This window comes from Lichenostomus cassidix, chromosome 6, assembly GCF_008360975.1.
Source record: "Lichenostomus cassidix isolate B80296 chromosome 6, HeHo_3.0, whole genome shotgun sequence".
Lineage (NCBI taxonomy): Eukaryota > Metazoa > Chordata > Aves > Passeriformes > Meliphagidae > Lichenostomus > Lichenostomus cassidix.
The window spans coordinates 26667435-26687182 of NC_139487.1; the positions used below are offsets into that span (position 1 = coordinate 26667435).

Sequence of the window (19748 nt, forward strand, 5' to 3'; positions counted from 1 at the left end):
TGGGCATGAGGAGCAATGGGGAGAGCCTTCCTGTGAGCTACTGTTTGCTTCTTGGGCAGTGCTTCACAGGGAAACAGGGATTATCAGTTTATTCCCTTTTTGTGGGAAAATGAGTGAAAGGATGTATTATGCTTTTAGTTCATGTACTTGATATGAAGAACACCTACTGCTATGGTTCCTTTAAAACCTGTAGGCTCAGTTAAGCTGATATTACTGTCAAATGCTGTGTTTTGTCCATGAGGCAGCACTGAGAAACCTTCCTGACAACTTCTGGAAGGATGTGTGTCTTCAGCTGCCCCAAGAGTATCTGCTGCATGGGAAACCTTCTGTTTTTCTACTGCATTGCCTCTCTTTTCTTTTGGAAGAAACGGAAACAGTTTAAAATGTTTTAATGTTTTCTAAAGACTCTGTACTAGGCTGCAGCTCATTTTGAAAATTCTGTTTTGTTCACCCTGCACAGGTCCTGGCACAGAACTTCAGAAAGAGAACTGAGAGGGTTCTAGAGTATATTAAGATGCAATGTATCCAAATAACTGTTCTGTCCCTCTTATGTGTTCCTTCTGCTATTATGCTTTCATCTCTTTTATCTCTACCTTTGATGTACTCAAGCTGTATTTTTCAGGGCTTTGTGACTTTACTATAAATAGCAAAGATGATGGTTTCTCTTACCGGCAGTAATGGGAAGCTGTAGGATTCACTTTTGCTTTCCCAAAAAACTTTTAAGGTAGAAAACCTACAGTTTGAAGACGGCTGCTTATCTCCCGCTGCTGTTCTCGTGGAGACAAATGGCAAACTGGAGTGTTTCATGGGTTGTTTTTTTGTGAAAGGATTTGTGTGGTTGGGGTTTTGGTTTTGGGGCTTTTTTTTGTGTGAAGCGAGATGGCAACTATCAGTAATATAAATTCACAAAAAGCATAAAAAGCCTGTTAAATTCCACCCTCTGAGAATTAAGCATACCTACTGCCAAACACAGATGGGTTTTGGCTTTTATTTGCTCTGCCATGGTACTTGCGTATTTCAGGTGAGACAGATGAAAATGGAAATAACAAATCTTAGTGTGTTAACTGCCAAGCTTATTAAGATATAGGGGGTCAATTTTTCAAAGTATCTACAGTATGTTAGGGCAGTAAAACTGGCACATCTCTGCTGTTCTTGAACATGAGGTTTGTTTTTCCATCATCTTCCTAGTAAAAGGCTTAACTTCCAGACTTCTGCTGGTATCCAAGATAGGACAGGCAGCACATAAATGAGTTTAATTTATACTCTGTTAGTCATGGGAAATTCCCTCATGCCCATGAATCTGCAGTGGTTTGGATTACTCTGTGTGGAGTTTCTACAAAGACTGGAAATACTGCTGGAAATATTAAGCTAGCCCAGGGGTATAAGGTGTGTGAGAGCTTCCAAATGACATCCAATTACTATCATTAGACTGCAAAAATCTCTAAATTACTGTATAAGTGACTTAGGTAGGCCAGGCCAGGCTTTACACTGGAAACAGATCTAATTTAATTTTCAACTCTTCTAACTTCATATCAAAACAGAAACTTTTTCCCAATAGTTTCTTGGTGTCACTTCCTTTCTCTGGCCATATTCTTCCTTTTTTTTTTTTTTTTGTTCTCAGGACAAACTTATGTGGCAAAGAACTTCTCAGAGCCTCAGTAGTTTGAGCTCTCACAGTAGTGTTTTACTCTTTGTCTAACAGATTGGTTAGTCATCAAATAAGACTATGCAAAACTCAAACAGGTTTAGCTATCCATTTTACTCTTAAGAGTTTAAATGAGCTAATTAGTAGCTCTGATCAAGAGTACTCTCAGGAGAACAAATCTTCTCACTTTTTGTATTCAAATAATGAATTTTAAAGTTTGTTGCATGTTTTTCAGTGGCTCTTCAATAACTGAGTCAGATGATGAGATACAGTTGAGCTTGTAAGCCTTCTCTGAAACACAGCAAAAACCTCAACCATATTCCAAAGGAAGCTTTTACTTCTCATTGCAAGGCCCAGAGGATTTTATCTCCACTTTCTCCAGCAGCACCGGTTGTATACTGGCTTTAGAGAGCACATTCACAGTGTGTTTGTCCTTCAGAAGTAATGCCTGAAAGCTCCAACACATCAGTAGGGATCAGCTAAAGACCAGATTTACTCACAGGATCACTAAACAAAACCACAGTCTTACATCTTCTTATTGAGAGGCAGTCATTTTGCATTGGGTAAAATACAAAATTAAGGAAAAACCAAGAGGTATTGAGACAACTCTATCCTCTTCTGCACTGTGAAACCAGCCTTTTAGATTTTTTAATTAGCTCTGCATCTGGGACCTGTACTGCAAAGCTTCTAATGCTGGTTAGAGTATGAGCGTGTGTTGTGAAACCATCTTAGACCCCATGGTTGGAGAGTTTCATTTGACTTTTCTGAGTTCCTCACTCCTCTGAAAAATGACCAAACTACATCTGTGTGATGTTCTTTTCGAATACACTGGTTTTCTGGCCATGCATCCTTAGTGTTCTATCCCACAAGGATTTTATGAAATACTGCTACTGAACGTAAAATGTTGGATTTGGTGACACTTAGATGCCCATATGCATTTGCCGCATGATACAATCTTTGTGGAGCGTTTTTCTCATTAATTAAAGCCTCAAAGGTGTGCATAAATCTAACGCACGTGGGTGGATGTAAGAGCCTGTGGAAGTGGGAGCATGCGAAAGGCACAGTTTCACAGCGCGCAGCGCGCTGGCTCGGCGGCCCTTCTGGGCAGAGCATGTTTCCTCCGCGGAGCGGATGTGCAGGCCGGGCACTGTGCGCGCACTGTGAGTACCAGCCGAGCGGCCCTGAGCGCCAGCGGCTGCTGCGCCCTGCACGAGGCACGGCAAACTTTTCATGGAGTACACGCACGGCCGCTGCAGCGCCCGCCGCCTTCCCGAGCTCCCGGCTACGGTTCTGCCCTTCCCCGGCTCCAGCCGCACCGGGCTGACCGGGCTGCTCCGACACCCCTCGAGGTGCCCCGGGACCCACCTGGGCCCGAGCGCCGCCGGGGTGGGGCTAGTCGGGGCTGCCTGCGGGTGGCCCCGCCTCCAGAGTCACCGCGCGGGCCCGGGGGGAGGCGGCCGCGGGGAGGAGCGGGTCCCGCCAGGCCGGGCTCCCCCCGTTCCGCCCGGCTAGGGCCGCCCCGCCACGCCGGCTCTGGGGCCGTGCCTGGGCCCGGAGGGTCCCGAGCCGCCCCGCGAACTACAGCTCCCCTCGGGCACCGCGCGAGCGGGCGCAGGCGCGGAGGCGGCGCGGGCGGCCGCGCGAGGCACGCGGCGATTGGCCGAGGCGGCGGCGGGCGGGGCGCGCGCGGTGACGGCAGGAAGGAGCGGGGGCAAATGGCGGAGAGATGGTCCCGGGGCCCGTCCCGAGCGCGGCGATAATCCCGGCGCGGAGGAAGCGGCGCCGGAGGAGGTGGCGCCGGGGGCCCTGACGCACGCGACACCCCGGGAGGGTCCCGTCGCCGGAGGGGCGGAGGCGTCCCGCCGGCCGAGCGCCTTTCGCGGGCGGCGCATCGGCGGCCCGAACCCGCGGCCGGAGCCACATCGGCCGGGCCCGCGCCCGGCACCCGCCGCCACCGCTGACGCCGAGGTGGGTGCCGGGTAAGAGGGCGGCGGGGGCCGTGCGGGCCGCGGAGCGGGCCCCTCAGCCCTCACCAGCGCCCCCGGCGCTGTCCCGGCCGGAGGGGCGTGTGGGGCCGCCGCCCCCGGCCCGCCCGAAGTTGCGGGGCGGGAGTTGGCTCGGGGGCGAAGTGCGGGCCGGGGCGGGGCGGTGCGGCTCCGCGGGGTGCGCCGGCCGGCCGGGCCGCGGCTGCCCCGGGCACTTGTGTAATGTGGGCCGGTGGTGCGGCGGGGCGGGGGAGGCGGCCGGGCGGGAAGGGAAATGACATCAGGGAGCGGCGGGGTGACCCGGTTCCGCTCGCACCCCCCCGCCGCAGGGGGAGGGAGGAAAAAAGAAACTGTCACCGTGGGATTTCATCAGCTCCTTCTGCCTCCGTGCATTTAACCTATTTTTCCTTTCCTCTGATTATGTAAGAGGAGCAGTGTAGAGAGGAGCGATGGGTAGGGGTGCCTGATGGGCTTCCTGAGGAATTAGCGTGTTTTTTGTCTCCAGCTGGTCCACCGAGTTAGCGCTGGGAAATGCGGGAGAACCGCGTTTCGGGTTTTTACGTCTATTTACATTGCTTGCACTGCTCCAAATGGTGCAGCACCATGCAGGAGAGCGAGGCAGGGAGTGGAAACGGAATGAATTTGACCAAGTGTTTTATTTCCCTCTGAGTGAAATATCAAGAGAAAATTGTAAGTAAAGAGTAAAAATCCCATTCTGTTGATTCTCTCGTGTAAGAAGGCACATTTTTATGTGGTTAAATTTAATCGCAATCTAATACCTGAGTTGATAGCATAGCATATTTATATTTTCCTGCTACTCATCTTTTAACCTGTATACATCATGTTGAGTATTAATTTGGATTTTGATATTTTGATTCAAAACTTCTTATGAGATGGTCTTAATTTTAAAATTTATAAATAGGAAAATATGGTTCTACTTTCTGAATATTAAACGCTCTTGACTACAGGAATCTTGTCATTAGAACTGTAAGCCACAAGCCATAATTTAAATCTGTTGTTATCTTAGCATAGGCTGGAAATGTAGTGTCAAAAATTCTTATTTGAGTATTTCTTAAAATGTTTATTATAAGTAATATTTATTTCAGTCTGGAAGGCTTAAGGGAGGAAAATGTGCTAGTGGTGAGGGAAGTAATTTTTCTCTCCTGTAAGTTTTACAGAATCTGAGATATTAATAATTATTTTACTTTAGTTTCTTATTTTTTAGCTTGAAAACCCAGCCTTTGTGGTCTAAAATATTTTGGTTGCTGTTATGAATATTTTCAAGTGTCAAACTAGTAATTTAGATTTATCTTGCTGTTTGCTTTCTAAAGTACACGTAGATAAAAAGTTCGAGCTGCCTTCAGGGGTGGCAAAAAAGGCTAAGTTTGGCAGCGATGTGTTTGGAGCAATGCAGAGTGGGTTGATAACACTGTGGGGAAAAGAAGAAATGGGGTTAAAGAGCTCTGTCTCCTCGGAGCAGCCAGAAGCCCTCTGCAGAGTGGGCATTTGCAGCAGAGTTCTGGTCAGTAGATAAGCACCTGGCTTTACCTTACTTTGGCTGGACTGCTGAGGAGAGGAGCATTTCCCAGCGTGAGTGTTCCTGTAGCTCTTCTGCATTGCATCACCACCTACCTGGTAAACTTCTGAATATCAAATTTGATCGTTTTAATTCAGTTAAAATTTTCTCCATGATTTTCTCCACATGAATTGCTGGGTTTGTATGATAGGTGAAGGTTGGCCTGGTCTGATAAAGGCAGACTATTATTAGTGAGACAGTCTAGCTAGGATGAGGTGATAGAGGGACAGTTCTGGAAAGCAGTCTGGCAATTTTGGCAGAAGCAATACTGGCACTTCAGGTTGAGAAACTGCGAGTGTTGAGGTGAAAACTAAAACAGGAAAGACAGTATACTACGTATTCAGGAAAGTAATAATAAAAACAGTTGTATTGAACAAATAGATCATGATAAGTTAAATGAAAATTCTTTTACCTGACATTTTTCATATATTTTACGCTGTATGAAGTTAGTTAACATTTTAAGAGTTAGATTTCTTTGATTCTGTAGCTTAAATAACTGTCTTTTTTAAATGACTTTGCTCCAGGATGGAGAGGAATTTCAGAGCGAAAGATAGACTTGATTAGATTCAGGCTGACTATAAAGAATTGCAATTCTCTATCTGTGTTTGGACCAAAAAGAGAGAAATAGTGGTTCACAAAAGAGATATGAAGGTTTGGAGTTTAAGCTTTCATTTATCCAGGAGTTTGAGTGTTTGTTTTGGGTGCAAACACCCCAGGTGGCCTGTCTTCATTCTTAAACAAAAGTAGAAATAGAACACATGCAAGGAACTCTTAAACGTGTTCCTGTTTAATCTGTTAATTTTAGACTTCCATTCTTCGGAGCGAGCTAACTGTGAAGTGGCTGTGCTTGCAAGAGCCAGTGAACACTAATGGTTTACACTGGCCTGCTGCAGATGTCCTCCATGTTCTCAGAAATGGGTTGAGCAGTGTCTGTGTTCCTGTCCCTTGGTGAATCACATTTACTCACGGGGGAACAGTCCTGACCAGGACTGATGCAGATGGCAAAAACCACATCGGGTTACCAAGTAAAACACTTGCGAAGTGAGTCTGAGTGTGAAAAAACATGGCATGGAGTTGTCATAGTTGTGATTAATTAGTACTTAAAATATATCTGCAGCAACTTGAAATATTCTGACAGTTTTTGTATTTAACTGGGAAGAGGTTTTTGTGCCATGCTGTGCTATTGGATTCTCGGAGGGAGCTGCATATTCAGATGTGGTGAAAATACTGCTGAGTCGTTTCATGCTGTTCCATGATAGCAGTGCTGTCTATACTTAAAAATATAACAGTAGAGCAAAGCAAGACCATTCTTAGCAGATTTTTTTAAGGATCCACTGTGCCATTATTTTATAAATGTGCAAGCAACTGAATTTTGTGTTATTTTAGTAGATACTTAGTGCAGAAACTTTTGCCATAATGATAGTTATGTGTGAATGAGTGAGTCTAGAAAGACGCAGACGATGGATCTGTTGGGTATGTGAAATGTACATGCCTGGTGCTTGTAGGCCCAATAAGCAGTGAAAGTAACAATCATTTGTAATAGAAGGTTGCTGAATTGATGTTTCTTGTTTCTTTCACAACAGAGAATATGAAACAGGAGCCAAAATGACATCCCGATTTGGAAAGACCTACAGCCGGAAGGGGGGAAACGGCAGTTCCAAGTTTGATGAAGTATTTTCCAACAAACGGACCACCCTTAGTACGAAATGGGGAGAAACTACCTTCATGGCCAAATTAGGACAGAAGAGGCCCAGTGTCAAACCAGATATTTCCGAAGTTCCTAAGAAACCCAAAGTTGAAGATGAGGTAACAGAGGATCCGTTTGGATTTGACAGTGATGAAGAATCTCTCCCTGTGTCTTCAAAGAATGTGTCACAGGCTAAAAGCTCCTCTCAGCTGGAACCTGGTGAAGTTGTTCAGTCTGAGGACTTCACTCCTCTACTTGAAGCAAACAGCAGAATTAATCAACCAGACAGTGGAGAAAATGTTGCATCCAGCAAGTGCATACCTTTTGACAATACTGCTCCTCTCTTAAAAGAAAAGAGTGCAAGCAAAAGTGTGGAAGATGGAGAATGCAAGGGCAGCAGTGCTAAACTTGTAACTGCAGGTATGTTTGCTCAACTGTCTGAATACTTCTGTTTTCCTCTGGTATTTGCTCATCTCCCTTTAGACTTTGTGTTTTCAAGGGATGTTTAAGTGTTCTATTAAAACTGTGGGGCAATTCTTAATTGTAAACCATTGTAGAGAATACTCATTTTAACTAAAAACACTAAGAATCATTCTGTATTTTACACGTTGATCTGAGGGCATTGGCACTGTAATCCATGTGTCTGCAGATCAAGGTGCAGTGCTTTAAATTCAGTGCAGTATGTTAGTCCACTTAGTTGAGTTATTCCAGAAAATGGAATAATAATACTCCTTTTCTAAAGTTGATGACTGCATTTGTTTTTTAAATGTGTATTTTGAATAGTGATGAGTTGGTGATAATAGAATACTTTAATTTAGTGCAGGTACATGTGTACTGCCATGAAGGTGCAGATACAGCTTAGACCATGGTTTGTTCCATTATTTGGATGGAAAAAGTAGTTTTCTGAACTTCAGCTGCACAGATATTTTTTGTTCATAATTAGCACAACTACATCAGTGTGTATAAAAAACTTCAGGCCTGTGAAACTGAATTCTGTCAGACTTCCTTTAGGAGGTGTTTTTGGGCTCTGGAGTGTTCATAAGCTATTTTAATACTTTTCAGAGGGAGTTCATAGGGCCTATGGAGCTGAACATCACTGTAGTTTTCTTCAACTCGTTCTTGGAAAAGATCAGATGTTATATCTCATGAGAGGTTTTTGTATAATGGACTGATTAAACCACAGCTTCTATAATTGGGTAGAAGATCACATTAGAGGAACCTAGATGAAGATGACACCTACTGTCTTGCTCTGGTTTATCAAAATCAATTTTAATGAGAAGAACTTACATAACTTTAATTTCTCAGATATAGCAAACCCTAGGATCAGAAATTTGAGTGGACTTGTTCAGTTGTAATACAGTAAGCAGGAAGATGTTAAATAGTAGGAGATAGGCACAGTTCAGTTATTTGTAGTATATGTTAGGGATCTAATTCAAGAAAACCCAGAAAATGCTGAACTGTAGTTTGACAGACACATTGGTGGGATGTGTGGCTGTCTTCTGATCTTGCTCTTATTTTTGCTGCTAAAATATTTCTTGTTTTCATGTGATTTTTCAGTTGTTGTCTCTTACTATGATTCATCTTCAGTCTGGAAATAAAATTTACAGGTTTTTAAAGTTTGAATATAGTTTTCATAAGAAATTGAGTAAGTTCATCCCCCAGTATTTGTAAGGAGAAGAAATAGTAATGAGTTTCCTTGGTTGTTAACTGAGAGATTGTAGTAGAACAGGTTTTACAGTGAAATGGTTTCCTTGTAGACAGCCTTTGTCAGAACAGTATTTTTCAGGTTGGAAAAGAAAGTGAGAGAGCTGTGGGGAGAAAATGAGATAGAGCTCTGAAAATTCATAATGTATGAAAGGCCAAGAGGAACAGACTTCAGCAGTTGAATTGGTGCTTCCTCGTTCCAGTCCTGTGGAAAATAATAAAATGCAACATTTAGCACAGGAAAAACTCGCTAATTTGGTGCTTATTTAAATTGTAGAACTCTTTATTAGACAGTACTATGTATACCATAAATATACAGCTCAGAACAGAAGGAAGCTGGTGAGTTTTGGTGGGTAAGTCCATCCAGCTTTTGAGTGTGGTGGAGGATCTGGATGTGGAGGGGGAGGTTATTTAAACAGTTTGCTGAAGGAATTCTGTTCCTACAAGGTTGTCTGAAGTATTTGTTACTGATTGCAGTTCAGCTAGAAATAGTGAAGGACAAGGTGGATCTTGATCTGATGGTTCTGTTCTTTCAGAGTCTATTACTTTCTGTTGATATCTGGTCAAATGAAGATAAAAGCCCTTTTCATATGTTTCTTCAGAAACAAAATTGAGCTGAGAATGAATCTTTGCAGAACATCCTAGGAGGGTCTTTGGTTTCCTCACCCTTATTTAAAGATTGGAGTTTTGGTGATAGTGTTTCCTTTTGACATTTAGTGTGAATAAAACTTGGATGGTTTAAGCTGCTATTATGCTTGTGTGCAAACGGATCCAAAATAAATACAAGTTGTCTCTGAGGATGTTGCTCAGCACACTGAGCAATTAGAGATAGTGGTATATAGTCAGCCAGTGTAAATGTAGGTACTTCAAAGGCTTCTTTGTTGTAGTGACTGTTGAGTAAAGTTTGATGGGGAGGCTCTGTCAGAATGTTGGGGAGTTCAATTGATTGATTTTGAGGTAGGATTCTGGCGGGAAAAGGGACTGGGGAGGTGTGTAATAGTCTATGTACCTCGACTGCTTACATGTCCTCTCCTTTCCCATAATAATTTTCCCCTTCCTGGTGACTCTTGAACTCCACCAGGTTCAATCAGATTTGTCCAAAGGGCTTATAGATCCTTGAGACAGCAAGCTGGACTATTCCTGATGAGCAAGGAAAGGGATTGGGGGTTGGGAGCGAGCACAGGCAGGTAGAAGAATATTAACATTGCAACATAAGAAAGACTGCAATGTGAGCTTAACCTTAACCCATATACAGCACTGTATCTCTGGGTGTGGGAAACTAGGCTGTGTTGGTGCTGATGTTGAAGAAAGTGCTTGTTAACTTGTTTTAAAGTGCACTTTGCTAGTCCTTGTCCTCATACTGCTGAGACAGTGCCTGAATGAAGGTCTCATGACTTCCAGAGAGCATGAGCCATCATATCTTAATTCTAAACTAATTCTTAACCTAGGTGGGATAATGCTAAGAATTAGACTGAGTTGAAAAACGTGACTCACCATGGCTGTGCACAAACTGAGAGGTACAGTTAATTCTGCTCCAGTTGTATTGTCCTGTCTCAGTGGCCATATCTTATGGCATTAAAATGAAGGTGATGCAATGTCAGTTAATTTTAGCTAAAGTTTGGTATTAAAAAGCAGATGATTTTTGGGGTTTGTTTTAGTAGTGGTGCAGCCATGTAACTCAGTTGAGGACCTGTATCTTTCATCTAAAATGGCACAACTTACTGTTTTTTTTTTTAATAGCCTTCAGCTAGTGCTTGTAACAATCTCATTTTAAAGGCTTTGAGAAGCTCTTAATGTGGAAAGCTTCTCATAATCTTACCCTAATGTTGCTTGATCAAGACTTAATACTGTCTGAAGAGTGTCTATGAGTAATCCTGTATGTAGCAGGTAATTTACAGATGGGAGTTTAGGGAAATTTGGAACAATGAAAGACTGTTCAGTATGAATAGTTACTGTTGGGTCATCTTTGTGAAGGTAGGGAGAACTTGGTTTATAGGAAGTGAGTTGTGTCATTGAAAAATACCATACTGGTAATTTGTGTAAAGCAAAAAATGCAGCTACTTAGAAAATTAGGTTTTATGAGAGTCTTACAGTAGGGTAAGGTGAAAACCTCAGAGCAATATTTGGATTTTTGAAACAGTCTGGTGGGATTTTTTTTTTTTAACTGGTAAACTGTTCTATAAGGCATAAACTCAAATAGTATTTCACGCTGTATTCATCTTCACATAAGTTCTGGAATAAAAAAACTGCCTTGCAGAGCAAATTTTGTAAGTTTGCTCTTTTGGAGTATTTGTTAGCTTGTAGGTTGAAATTAATGTACGATTTTTTAGATGAAAATTCGTGTCCAAGTTTGATGAATTTTAAGAGTTAGTATGTAATTTCGTAATTATGTTAGTGTATCAATGTGTTTCACTTTGGATAGCTAGTTTGCCTACTCTGTCTGTTTCAGTTTGTGGAAATACTTCTGGCATTGTAGTGTGAGTTTGTGTTTTGACTCTGGATGTGGCGATGATCTGCTGGATTTTGCTTTTGTGCACAGTGCTGAGCTCTGTAACTCAGGCCTTTGGAGGGGCTGCTCCAAGGCGTTCGTGCTCTTCATCAGAGAAGGCATTTGGGTCAAGAGATGTTTCTCATCTTTGCCACCTCGTATTCCTGTTTATGGACTAGGAGAGAATACTACTTTTCTGCCCTAAGTGAAAATATTAGGTATTTAATCATGCATTAATGGAGAAGTATTTTAATTGGGTGTGGATTAAGTCTGGTTTTAGATCCTATGAATTTATTTCTTGAAACTGTATTTTGTTTGCTGTAGAGAAATAGAATGGCTTAAAATACCTTTCCAGACTACAAAACAGCGTAGGAATTGTGTCGTGTTCTGTGTTGTGATGTTAAGTACAGATTTTGTGGTTATTGTGTCAGGAGTGACCTTTAGGCTCTTTAAGATTAAAAGAACAAATTATTTTTTTTTTGCCTGTAACATTTAGAGCAATAATGAAAACAGCTATTCCTCATCCTGTCATTTGTTACTATGTACTGGTATTTGAACAGGTTTGTTCTGGCACTAGTTTTGCTCTTGGTGCTATAAGGGAGGGAGCATTTGTCTGTTGACTGCTGTTTGATTCTTTTGTTTCTCTAGGTAGTTCTTAATGCCCTCATTTTTCACTTAGGGCCAGTGCATTTACAGGTAGCAAATCAAAATGGCAAGCGTAGTTCTTCTGAAGAACTTGTACTTATGCAGTGCAGGAGCAAAGGGGATATGACTGCTCAATGACTTCTTGGCCCAGGATGCAGAATTTAGTTGTGGTTGGTTGCTGGAAAAGCACAGAGAGCAGAGAGTAGATTGCAGAAAATGGATGCCCTGGAGAAAGGAGACGGTTTAAGTCATCAAGTCTGTTCCTGACATACTATCCTGATAGTACCTTAGTGACTCTGTGTGCAAAGCCTCTGCATCCTGATTATGTGGGTGGGGAGCCCTATCTTTAGAGTTAAGTTTCAACGTCCCAAATGTAGGTTTGTTACATAATTGCATTTGACAACCAGAGTGGTCAGGGTACTCTTTTCAAAGTGTTTTAAAACTTCTGTTCTGTGGACACTTAAGGTAATAGTTAGGCCAGAGTAATATCTTTCTTCCTCTGCTGAGTTTTTGAGTATAAGTTACTTACTTTGTGAGAGAGTATATCAGTTCAGTCATTTTCTGTCCAAAAATGGAGCAGAGCTGGGGGAACCTGAATGAGGCCTGAGCATTTGGCAGTCTTAGGAGACAGCTGGCAGCAGCCATGATTAAAAAGAACTGCAGCTGTGCTATGGTTGGGTCAAAGCATTAAGAAATGGATAGCAGAGAAGGGGAAAGGTCTGTCAGAAAAATATGTGCGCCCATAGAATTTCAGTGTTACGAGGTTTATTTGGCTGCCAGTAGTTATGGTGGGTATGAAGTTAGCTGTTTTTAGGGGTTTATCCACAGGTCCTCTCTTCTTTAGTTCTTTTTTGGTAAGTTTTTCCCTTTTGAAGATATCCCTTTTCCCCTTACAGAATTTTCTTGCTTTGTCAGCAGCCCGTGTTCAAACTGGTGTGATTGTTTTGTTTTTTTCCCTCTGATAGTTCCTTAGCGGTGGCTTGTTGGTTTTTCGTCTGGGGTGTTTTTCAAATCTGAAATGATTGAAATTCTGTTTAAATTTCAGTGTTTATACTGGTTTGCTAAAATGGCCATACAGAAAAAAGATCCCGGTGTTTAGGAAACAATCTAATTTCTGCAACAATTTTCCTAATGACTGGGCAGTTCCTATTATGTATGTCCATGTACAGAGTACATGAAACTTTTTTTCCCTCAAACTACAATTCCCCTTTCCTATACAACAGTGAATTTTGCAGTCCATACTTGTAAAATTCTTTCTTCATGGACTTGTACAATGTAAAAACAGTTAGTTTTTAAAAGGTCATATTTCTGGTTGCTTCTTAGCTTTCGTGTTTAAAAAGCTGAAATAACTTTGTATTCAAAACAGTTGGTCAGTTCTTGTAGAAGAAAAAAATGCTTTTAAGGTGCATACCTCTCAAGTGGGCCAAAGCATGCAGGCAAGCAGAAAGCAGTTGGTAAAGAAGCCATTTCAGACTCAAACTGCTGAGGTCTTACTAACTGGGTGGAAAATGTGCTTTGAGTTCAAACTTAGCTTGTATTGTCCTTCAAGAAACTACTACTGTATTTATTAAAGGGTTAAGGTGCAAGGAAAGATGTGTGATATCAGAATATCTAGCAATTTCTAGCCAACAAACTAGAAGAAGAGGGGGCAAGGCTGTTTTGTTGTTACTTGAAAAACCATCTTATCATACCATTAAAAATACTGCCTGAGAGAAAGGCAAGGGATTAGTTGAGTGAATATTTTGTGTACAAGAGGAAAGGTGGGCATGTCAGCCTGCACCCCTGTGAAAGGTTGCACTTCCATTTAAATACAAGGACTTTCTAGAAAGTTGTTCACTGGCTGCCAAGTGTGCCAGCATGACACAACTTTTCACAATGCCTCCTGGTAGCATGTCCTCCCAGTGGAAAAAAGGTATATGAGGAATTATTTGTATGGCTGAAACAGGGATGCAAGGTTAGAAGCAATAATACAGTGTATATGGTTCAGCCTTTCCTAGGCTGGAGCCATGGCACTGAGGGGTTTTGTGCCAGCAGCACATTCTGAAAACATGAAAATGTTGTTAGGCTCGAGGAATGGAAATAATGGTCTGTTGGAGCTGCTGAACAGTATGTTATGAGACTGACAGGCGGCATCCAGGTGATTTGAGAGAAGAAAAGGTGTCTAAAGTTTAATATTCTGTCTTATGTTTGGTAGAGACATGGTGAAATGGAGACTTAGTGTCACTGAGAACTTAGTTAAGACTGTGTGAGAAACAAATTAATTATTTTTTAATTTAAATTAGAATTTTGGTGTTCAGGGTGCCAGAAAGGAAACAAGATAAACAAATGATTCTTAAGGAAAATAGTGCTGTCATGGCAGTAAACTGATTCCCATCACTTTAGGTTTTTCTGTGTTTTTTTTTTTTTGTTTGTTTTTGGTTTTTTGGGGGTTTTTTTGTTTTTTTTTTTTGTGTAAAAGAAGGTGCCACTTAAAACACCTGCAAAGAGTCAAACAGTGTCTGTCCCATGTGCATGCAGACTTGTTGGGAATTCATTTTGATTCAAAGAGTAAAGAACCAGAATCATGTAATAATTTGTAATCATAGCTATGGATATATGGTTCTATAATTTTAGTTATTTTAGTGATTATCAACCATGAAACTGGTCTTGGGAGTCTAATCTTCTGCAGCTCTTATGCTTCCTGTCTATTCCTTCTGTTCAGACCTGCTAACAGGCACTTCTTTTCAACATCTCGTAGACATCAGTAGATACTGACCAATTCAAATAAATGTTGTCCATTTCACAGGCTTTTTTTTCTGAGTTTCCCAGTTCTTCAGTCATAGCCAAAGAATGGATCAAAGGAGTGTAGTCTGTAACCTTTTCTCCTTGCCAATCAAAGCATTTTATTTCCAATGCACAGTGAAATTTGTTTTCTAGTTTGGAGAAAAGCAGTTGCTTTTGGATTCTCTGCAATTGCTCGTTTCCTGACCAGGCCAGAGATCACACTGTGTGTCTCATTTGGACTCCTTTCCTATAAACAAAGGATGTGATACAAGAATCTGGTAAAGATTTGTCTTTTTCTTCAACCTGGTCAGCTGCAAGTTGCGGAGTGAAGTGATGTAGCTTTGTGCTTGAGAGCATTGGTGGTGGTGTAATGGAGCCATAATAAATGCTTCTGAGTGTTCAGGGACATCAGGCAGAGCAGTAGCTCATAATGAGCTTAACAAACTGTTCCCTCCATCCTGTGTCATGATCTGTTCATGAGCTGCAGCCTGTTAATTGTACGTGCCCTCTGTAGCTGGAGGGCTCTGAAGGCCCTGCATACAATTTTTGTGGGTTTAATCTTACTGCCTGTGTTTCCTTGATGTTTTGTTTTCTTGTACCCATCTCGGTGTCTTTTGGAAGAGAAATCATGAAGAATATAAAATTGGCATCGTGCCACCTGCCAGCTCTCAAGATTTCATTGCTTCTGACCACCTTTAATACTTGCAGTGAATTATGAGCATTGTGGCTAATACTTAAGCCCAGTTTGTCTGTAGATTTGTTTCTTGTGTATACTAATCATGTTTGTCTCAGTATTAAAGTGAAAGCTTGTACAGCTACTTACACAGCAATGAAGGAGCATATGGTTTTATGCTGCAAAGGCTATAGAAGGCCATATGCCTTTTGTTTATAGCTTGGAGAATACTTTGTTTAGCTTTAATTAGAAATTGCTAGAAATGAAAGAAAACTAACCGAAAGTTCAAGTTAGCAGGGTTAACACTGGCAACTTATCCATGAGTACATGGGAAATAGTAAGCATTTATTTTGCATATGTGATAATCTTTTGGCATGTTTTTTCAGCATACCAAGGTTAATACTGGTTGTCCTTTTGTATTGCTCTATTTCCTACTAACATTTGTGCTGTTCAAGCAGTTTTGATCAATCTTGGAGAGGTGAAGAAGACCTCAAAGATACAGTACTGTTTCAAGTGTCATCTGTGCCCTTGCCTCTGCGTTGGCTGCATGGTGGAAAGGCAGATGAGGTTTTAGCTGGGTCCCTAATCCCTGGGAAGGCAGCAGCCAGGCTGGCACATGGAGCTGGCACATGTCGCTGTGCGTGATCCTGCTGTCCCCTGCCCAGCCGCACAGGCTGCTGTTGAGGAGGCTGTGGGTGGGGGATGATGGTTGAGCTGTGGGGCAACTTTGCCCTGTGAGCCCTGAGTCTGTTCAGGATGGAAATTTACAGTAGGAGTCATCATTCTCACAGCCCAAGATCCTGCTCTGTGTACCAAGTAACTTAAAAATAGCAAATCAGGTTCTGCATCTCTCCCACTGAATTGTTAACAAAAACATATCATGTTTGACTGTAGGCGATTAGTGCAAGACTGTTAATGATGATTTCGTTTTTATGGAGCTGAAAATGATGTTTTCAGACTTGGAGCCCAGTGGCTTAGACTTGTAAGTTAAATGGAAATGAAAGAAAAGTGAAACAGGTACTAGGCTGGGGGATAGATGGACTGTGGTTGCTTGGTTCTCTTGCCCAGAAGAGTATTTGATTTCCTGAAGCATTACTTTGCTTTGTTTTGGATTCCAGTTTGGTATATGCCATACCTGAAGGGTCAGGGTATGAATTGTTAACTCTTACAGTTTCAGTATTTGGTGGAGAGAGTGCTTTATCTTTTCTCCAAACTTGAGTATTTCCTCTTCAAGTAAGAAGTCTCTCTAAGTTTTACTGTTACAAGTACTTAAAGAAAAAATTAGGTTGAAATGTGAGACATTTTAATGTCAGAATTGTCAGATACTGAGTTCAAGGTTGTAGGTTTCTTATCTCTAAAAATATTAATTTCTCTTTTTTAAAAAAAGTGGGGTTTTTTAAAGTCTTGAATTACATTCTTCATTTTGTCAATGATCTTAAGAATTAGAGGGAAGAAGGTAGCACCACTGGCTACTTGTGGTAGCCATAAGGCATTTACTGTTTTTGTTGGATGTGTAGAATAACATGTGTTCCATCTAATAAGTGAGTGCTTATAGTAAGTATGTATTTTTTTTAAAAAATAAGAAATGAACAGAATGTCATCTTTATATCCATCTAGTCTGATCCATATAAATATAGATGCCTATTTGTTAAATGTTTAAAGGTCTGTTACTGAAAAAAGCAGTGAGCTTTTGACAGCTCTGTTACACTCCTGCTATTTGAATGTTTGCGTGTATCTAGATGTATTATAGAGGGATGTAAACTCTATTGCCTTATGTAAATTTACTATCTTGCATCGTCTGAACTTGAAATTTTGTTTCTAGTGGTAGCTTTACAAAGGTTACTTGGAACAATAGCCATCGCTTGAATATAGTTTTACAGATTTGGTAATACGCATCTGTGCAAACATGCGTTATGGTTTGTGGGAAAGAGCATAAGTTTTACTTGTTTTTGTTTTTTTAATTCATCAGCAATGCTAAAGACATCTCTGTCTTGTTAAGTGACAAACTAGAGCATAAAATAAAGCAAGAGATGTGTATATCGATTCACATTTGATTTTGGCTTGCCAGTCATTTAGGTTGGTTCTCTTATACTCTGGTAATTGAGTCTTAGAGATATAAAGAGAAAACAAATCATGATTACCACAGAACATTGTTATGGTTCCTAGGTATATGGTGCTTGTACTTGGGGAGGGGAGTTATATACTATTGCTGATTTTAAATTTCTTGGGAGACTTATCCTGGTATTTGAACCCCAAAAGAGCCTAATTGCAGTCAAAAATGGGAGAAGTTCCATGCCCCTCTTGAACTACAGAATAACTGGTAATTCACAATTAGTTTGTTTTCTCATATTTTTTCCTGCAGTCATGCTAGCTTCTACTGTAATAGTTACTGCCAATATAAACGGTATTTTTAAAATCAAGGTTATTGGAATTGCTGTTACTGTACACCTTTGGGTAATTAGGAAGTGATTAGCAGTACTTTCTGGTATTGAAGGCTCAGGCTGACAGCTATTGACCCACTGATGAGATGAGAACAGTGGCTTGACAAAATATCCTTTGTGGAAATATTCCTCTAAATGTCACTGCTTAGTGACATTGCTTAGTTTTCCAATAATGCATTGTGATGATCCAGTTTTAAAGCCAGACTTTCTACCTGGTGTACGCTAAACAGTTTAGTGGTTACATTTTCCATCAGCCTTGCTTGTTATTGGAGATAGAAAAACCTCCCTGGTGCAGTTACTAAGACGTTTGAAGCACTGTGTATTTTTAAAATTTTGGTGCCTCAAAATGAAGGGGGAGGTTAATTGCAGTTTTGTTGCTGTTTAGGAGTACCTTGGTATGCTATATTAAATTAGGAACTAAAAGTCAAAAATGAAATGCCACACTTTGTTGATACTTGTGGAATCTGAGACAACTCAGTGCTCTAAGTTGCTTATGCACCTAGAATGGATGCAGGGGTTACACGAAGACAGCACAACTCCTGCTGGGTACATAAAGAGCTGTTAGTGTTCTTTGCCTTATAATATCATTTCTTGGGAGTGTAGTAAATCAAGCATCAATAAAGCCATTTGACTGGGATAGAATGGATTTGTTATTTATTAGTCAGCTGAGCTCACTGAAGATGAGGAGAAGCAAGAAGTTGCACGCTGGAAGAGCTACATGTGTGGTGCTAGTCTGGTCAAATTTTACTGATTTTCAGCTGTACTAATGCCTTGAAGTATTGTCTGTGTTTTTGGGGGTTCTTATAGAGGTGGTGGAGACTGGCATTAAAGAATTGACAGCTGGCTTGGTTTCCTTGGTTTTCTTTTTGGGTTGTTGGGAATGAGCATGAGGAGAAGAGCAAGTGGGTTGGGCAAGTGTGAAACTGGAGGTGGGAATAGGAGTAAGAAATAGTGACCTCAGTACAGCAAGTACAAAAGAATTGCAATAAGGAAAAGTTTTCTCTATTGAAAATATGGGAGCTGGGATTGTTCTTGTCATGATGCATCTCTCAACTGATGCTTCAGTTTATCCAAATGAGGCTGCTACAATAAGAGTAGAATTTTTTGTTCCCTTAATAGGTCACAGATGAGTGGATGGGACTGTGTTGGTTGTTCAGTCCTACAAATATTGGGTTAATCTTAGCACCTTGGAAATTATTCCAGAACAATTTGTACTATAGTTTTTCTCTGTGTGTAACTACATTATCAAAATTAACTAAAATACAGTCATAATGAAAATACTATGTTTGACTTCATTATTACTTGGGGAAATACCGAATGCGTTTTGGAGAAACTTTTTAAAATAAAAGCAGCATTGTAGTTGCTGTAAGTGTCTTGAGGGATCATCTTTCTTACAATGGCCCAGTAGGTGATGGCTTTGGCTCTTTGCCACTGACAGTAACTTCTTGGCAAGGGACTGGAAAAGTAAAGTGGTTTCAACTGCTAAACTCTGTGTCAGAACTAATGAATAAACAGAATTCAGGGATTGCTTTGGATGAACTGATCTTAAGTGAAAGAGTTAAATATCCACTCCCTGAATATCTTCAGTTGTTGCACTTGTTAAAACCTGGAGTTCTAACAGAACTTCTGTGGAATTATGTATTGTAGGGTAGACATGACTTTTAGTAGCAGAGTGCAAAATCCCCCAATAAATGAAACTTTTCCAGAATAGCTGATTAACATTTCTTTGGTGGCAGATTTCTTGATAATTTTTTCCATTAATTTTTATCAATGCTGTTGATGTGCATCAGCTCTTCAGCTGGTTTTCCAGGCTGCATGTGTTGATCATCTTTCCTGGTTGAGAGTACAGGCTGTAGCTGAGATGATAATGATTCAAGTGGAGACAACATAAAGTTAAATATCAACTTCTGTTGTGTCAAAACAGATTGCTGAATTATTTGGCCCTTGGCTCATTGTAGAGCATATACACAGACATATACTCTGCCTCGCTCCTGGGACGATGAGATTTGATTTGCTCTTGGTATGAAATGCAGCTCTTTAGGATCCTAGACTTTCTTAGGAGGGGGAAACTATTCCTATTGCAGATATGCATACTGAAACTTCTTCCTAACAGTTCAGTATTGTTCAGTCAGCCTAGACAG

At 41.1% G+C, this 19748-nt stretch overlaps 1 protein-coding gene across 4 annotated transcripts in view; it reads left to right on the forward strand.

Annotated features, from left to right (window-relative positions):
- The window catches only part of WAPL (WAPL cohesin release factor), a 136441-nt gene that overhangs the window by 66505 nt on the left and 50188 nt on the right, over positions 1–19748 (forward strand). For 2 of the 4 annotated variants that reach the window (XM_085064161.1, XM_085064164.1), the window contains exons 1-2: positions 3316–3613; positions 6790–7313. In XM_085064161.1, the coding sequence (XP_084920287.1) occupies positions 6812–7313 (502 nt within the window). In that variant the 5' untranslated portion in view covers positions 3316–3613; positions 6790–6811. Of the gene's footprint in view, positions 1–3315; positions 3614–3957; positions 4321–6789; positions 7314–19748 lie in introns of those variants that run through there. The other 2 variants (XM_085064163.1, XM_085064162.1) reach the window with 2 other exon arrangements.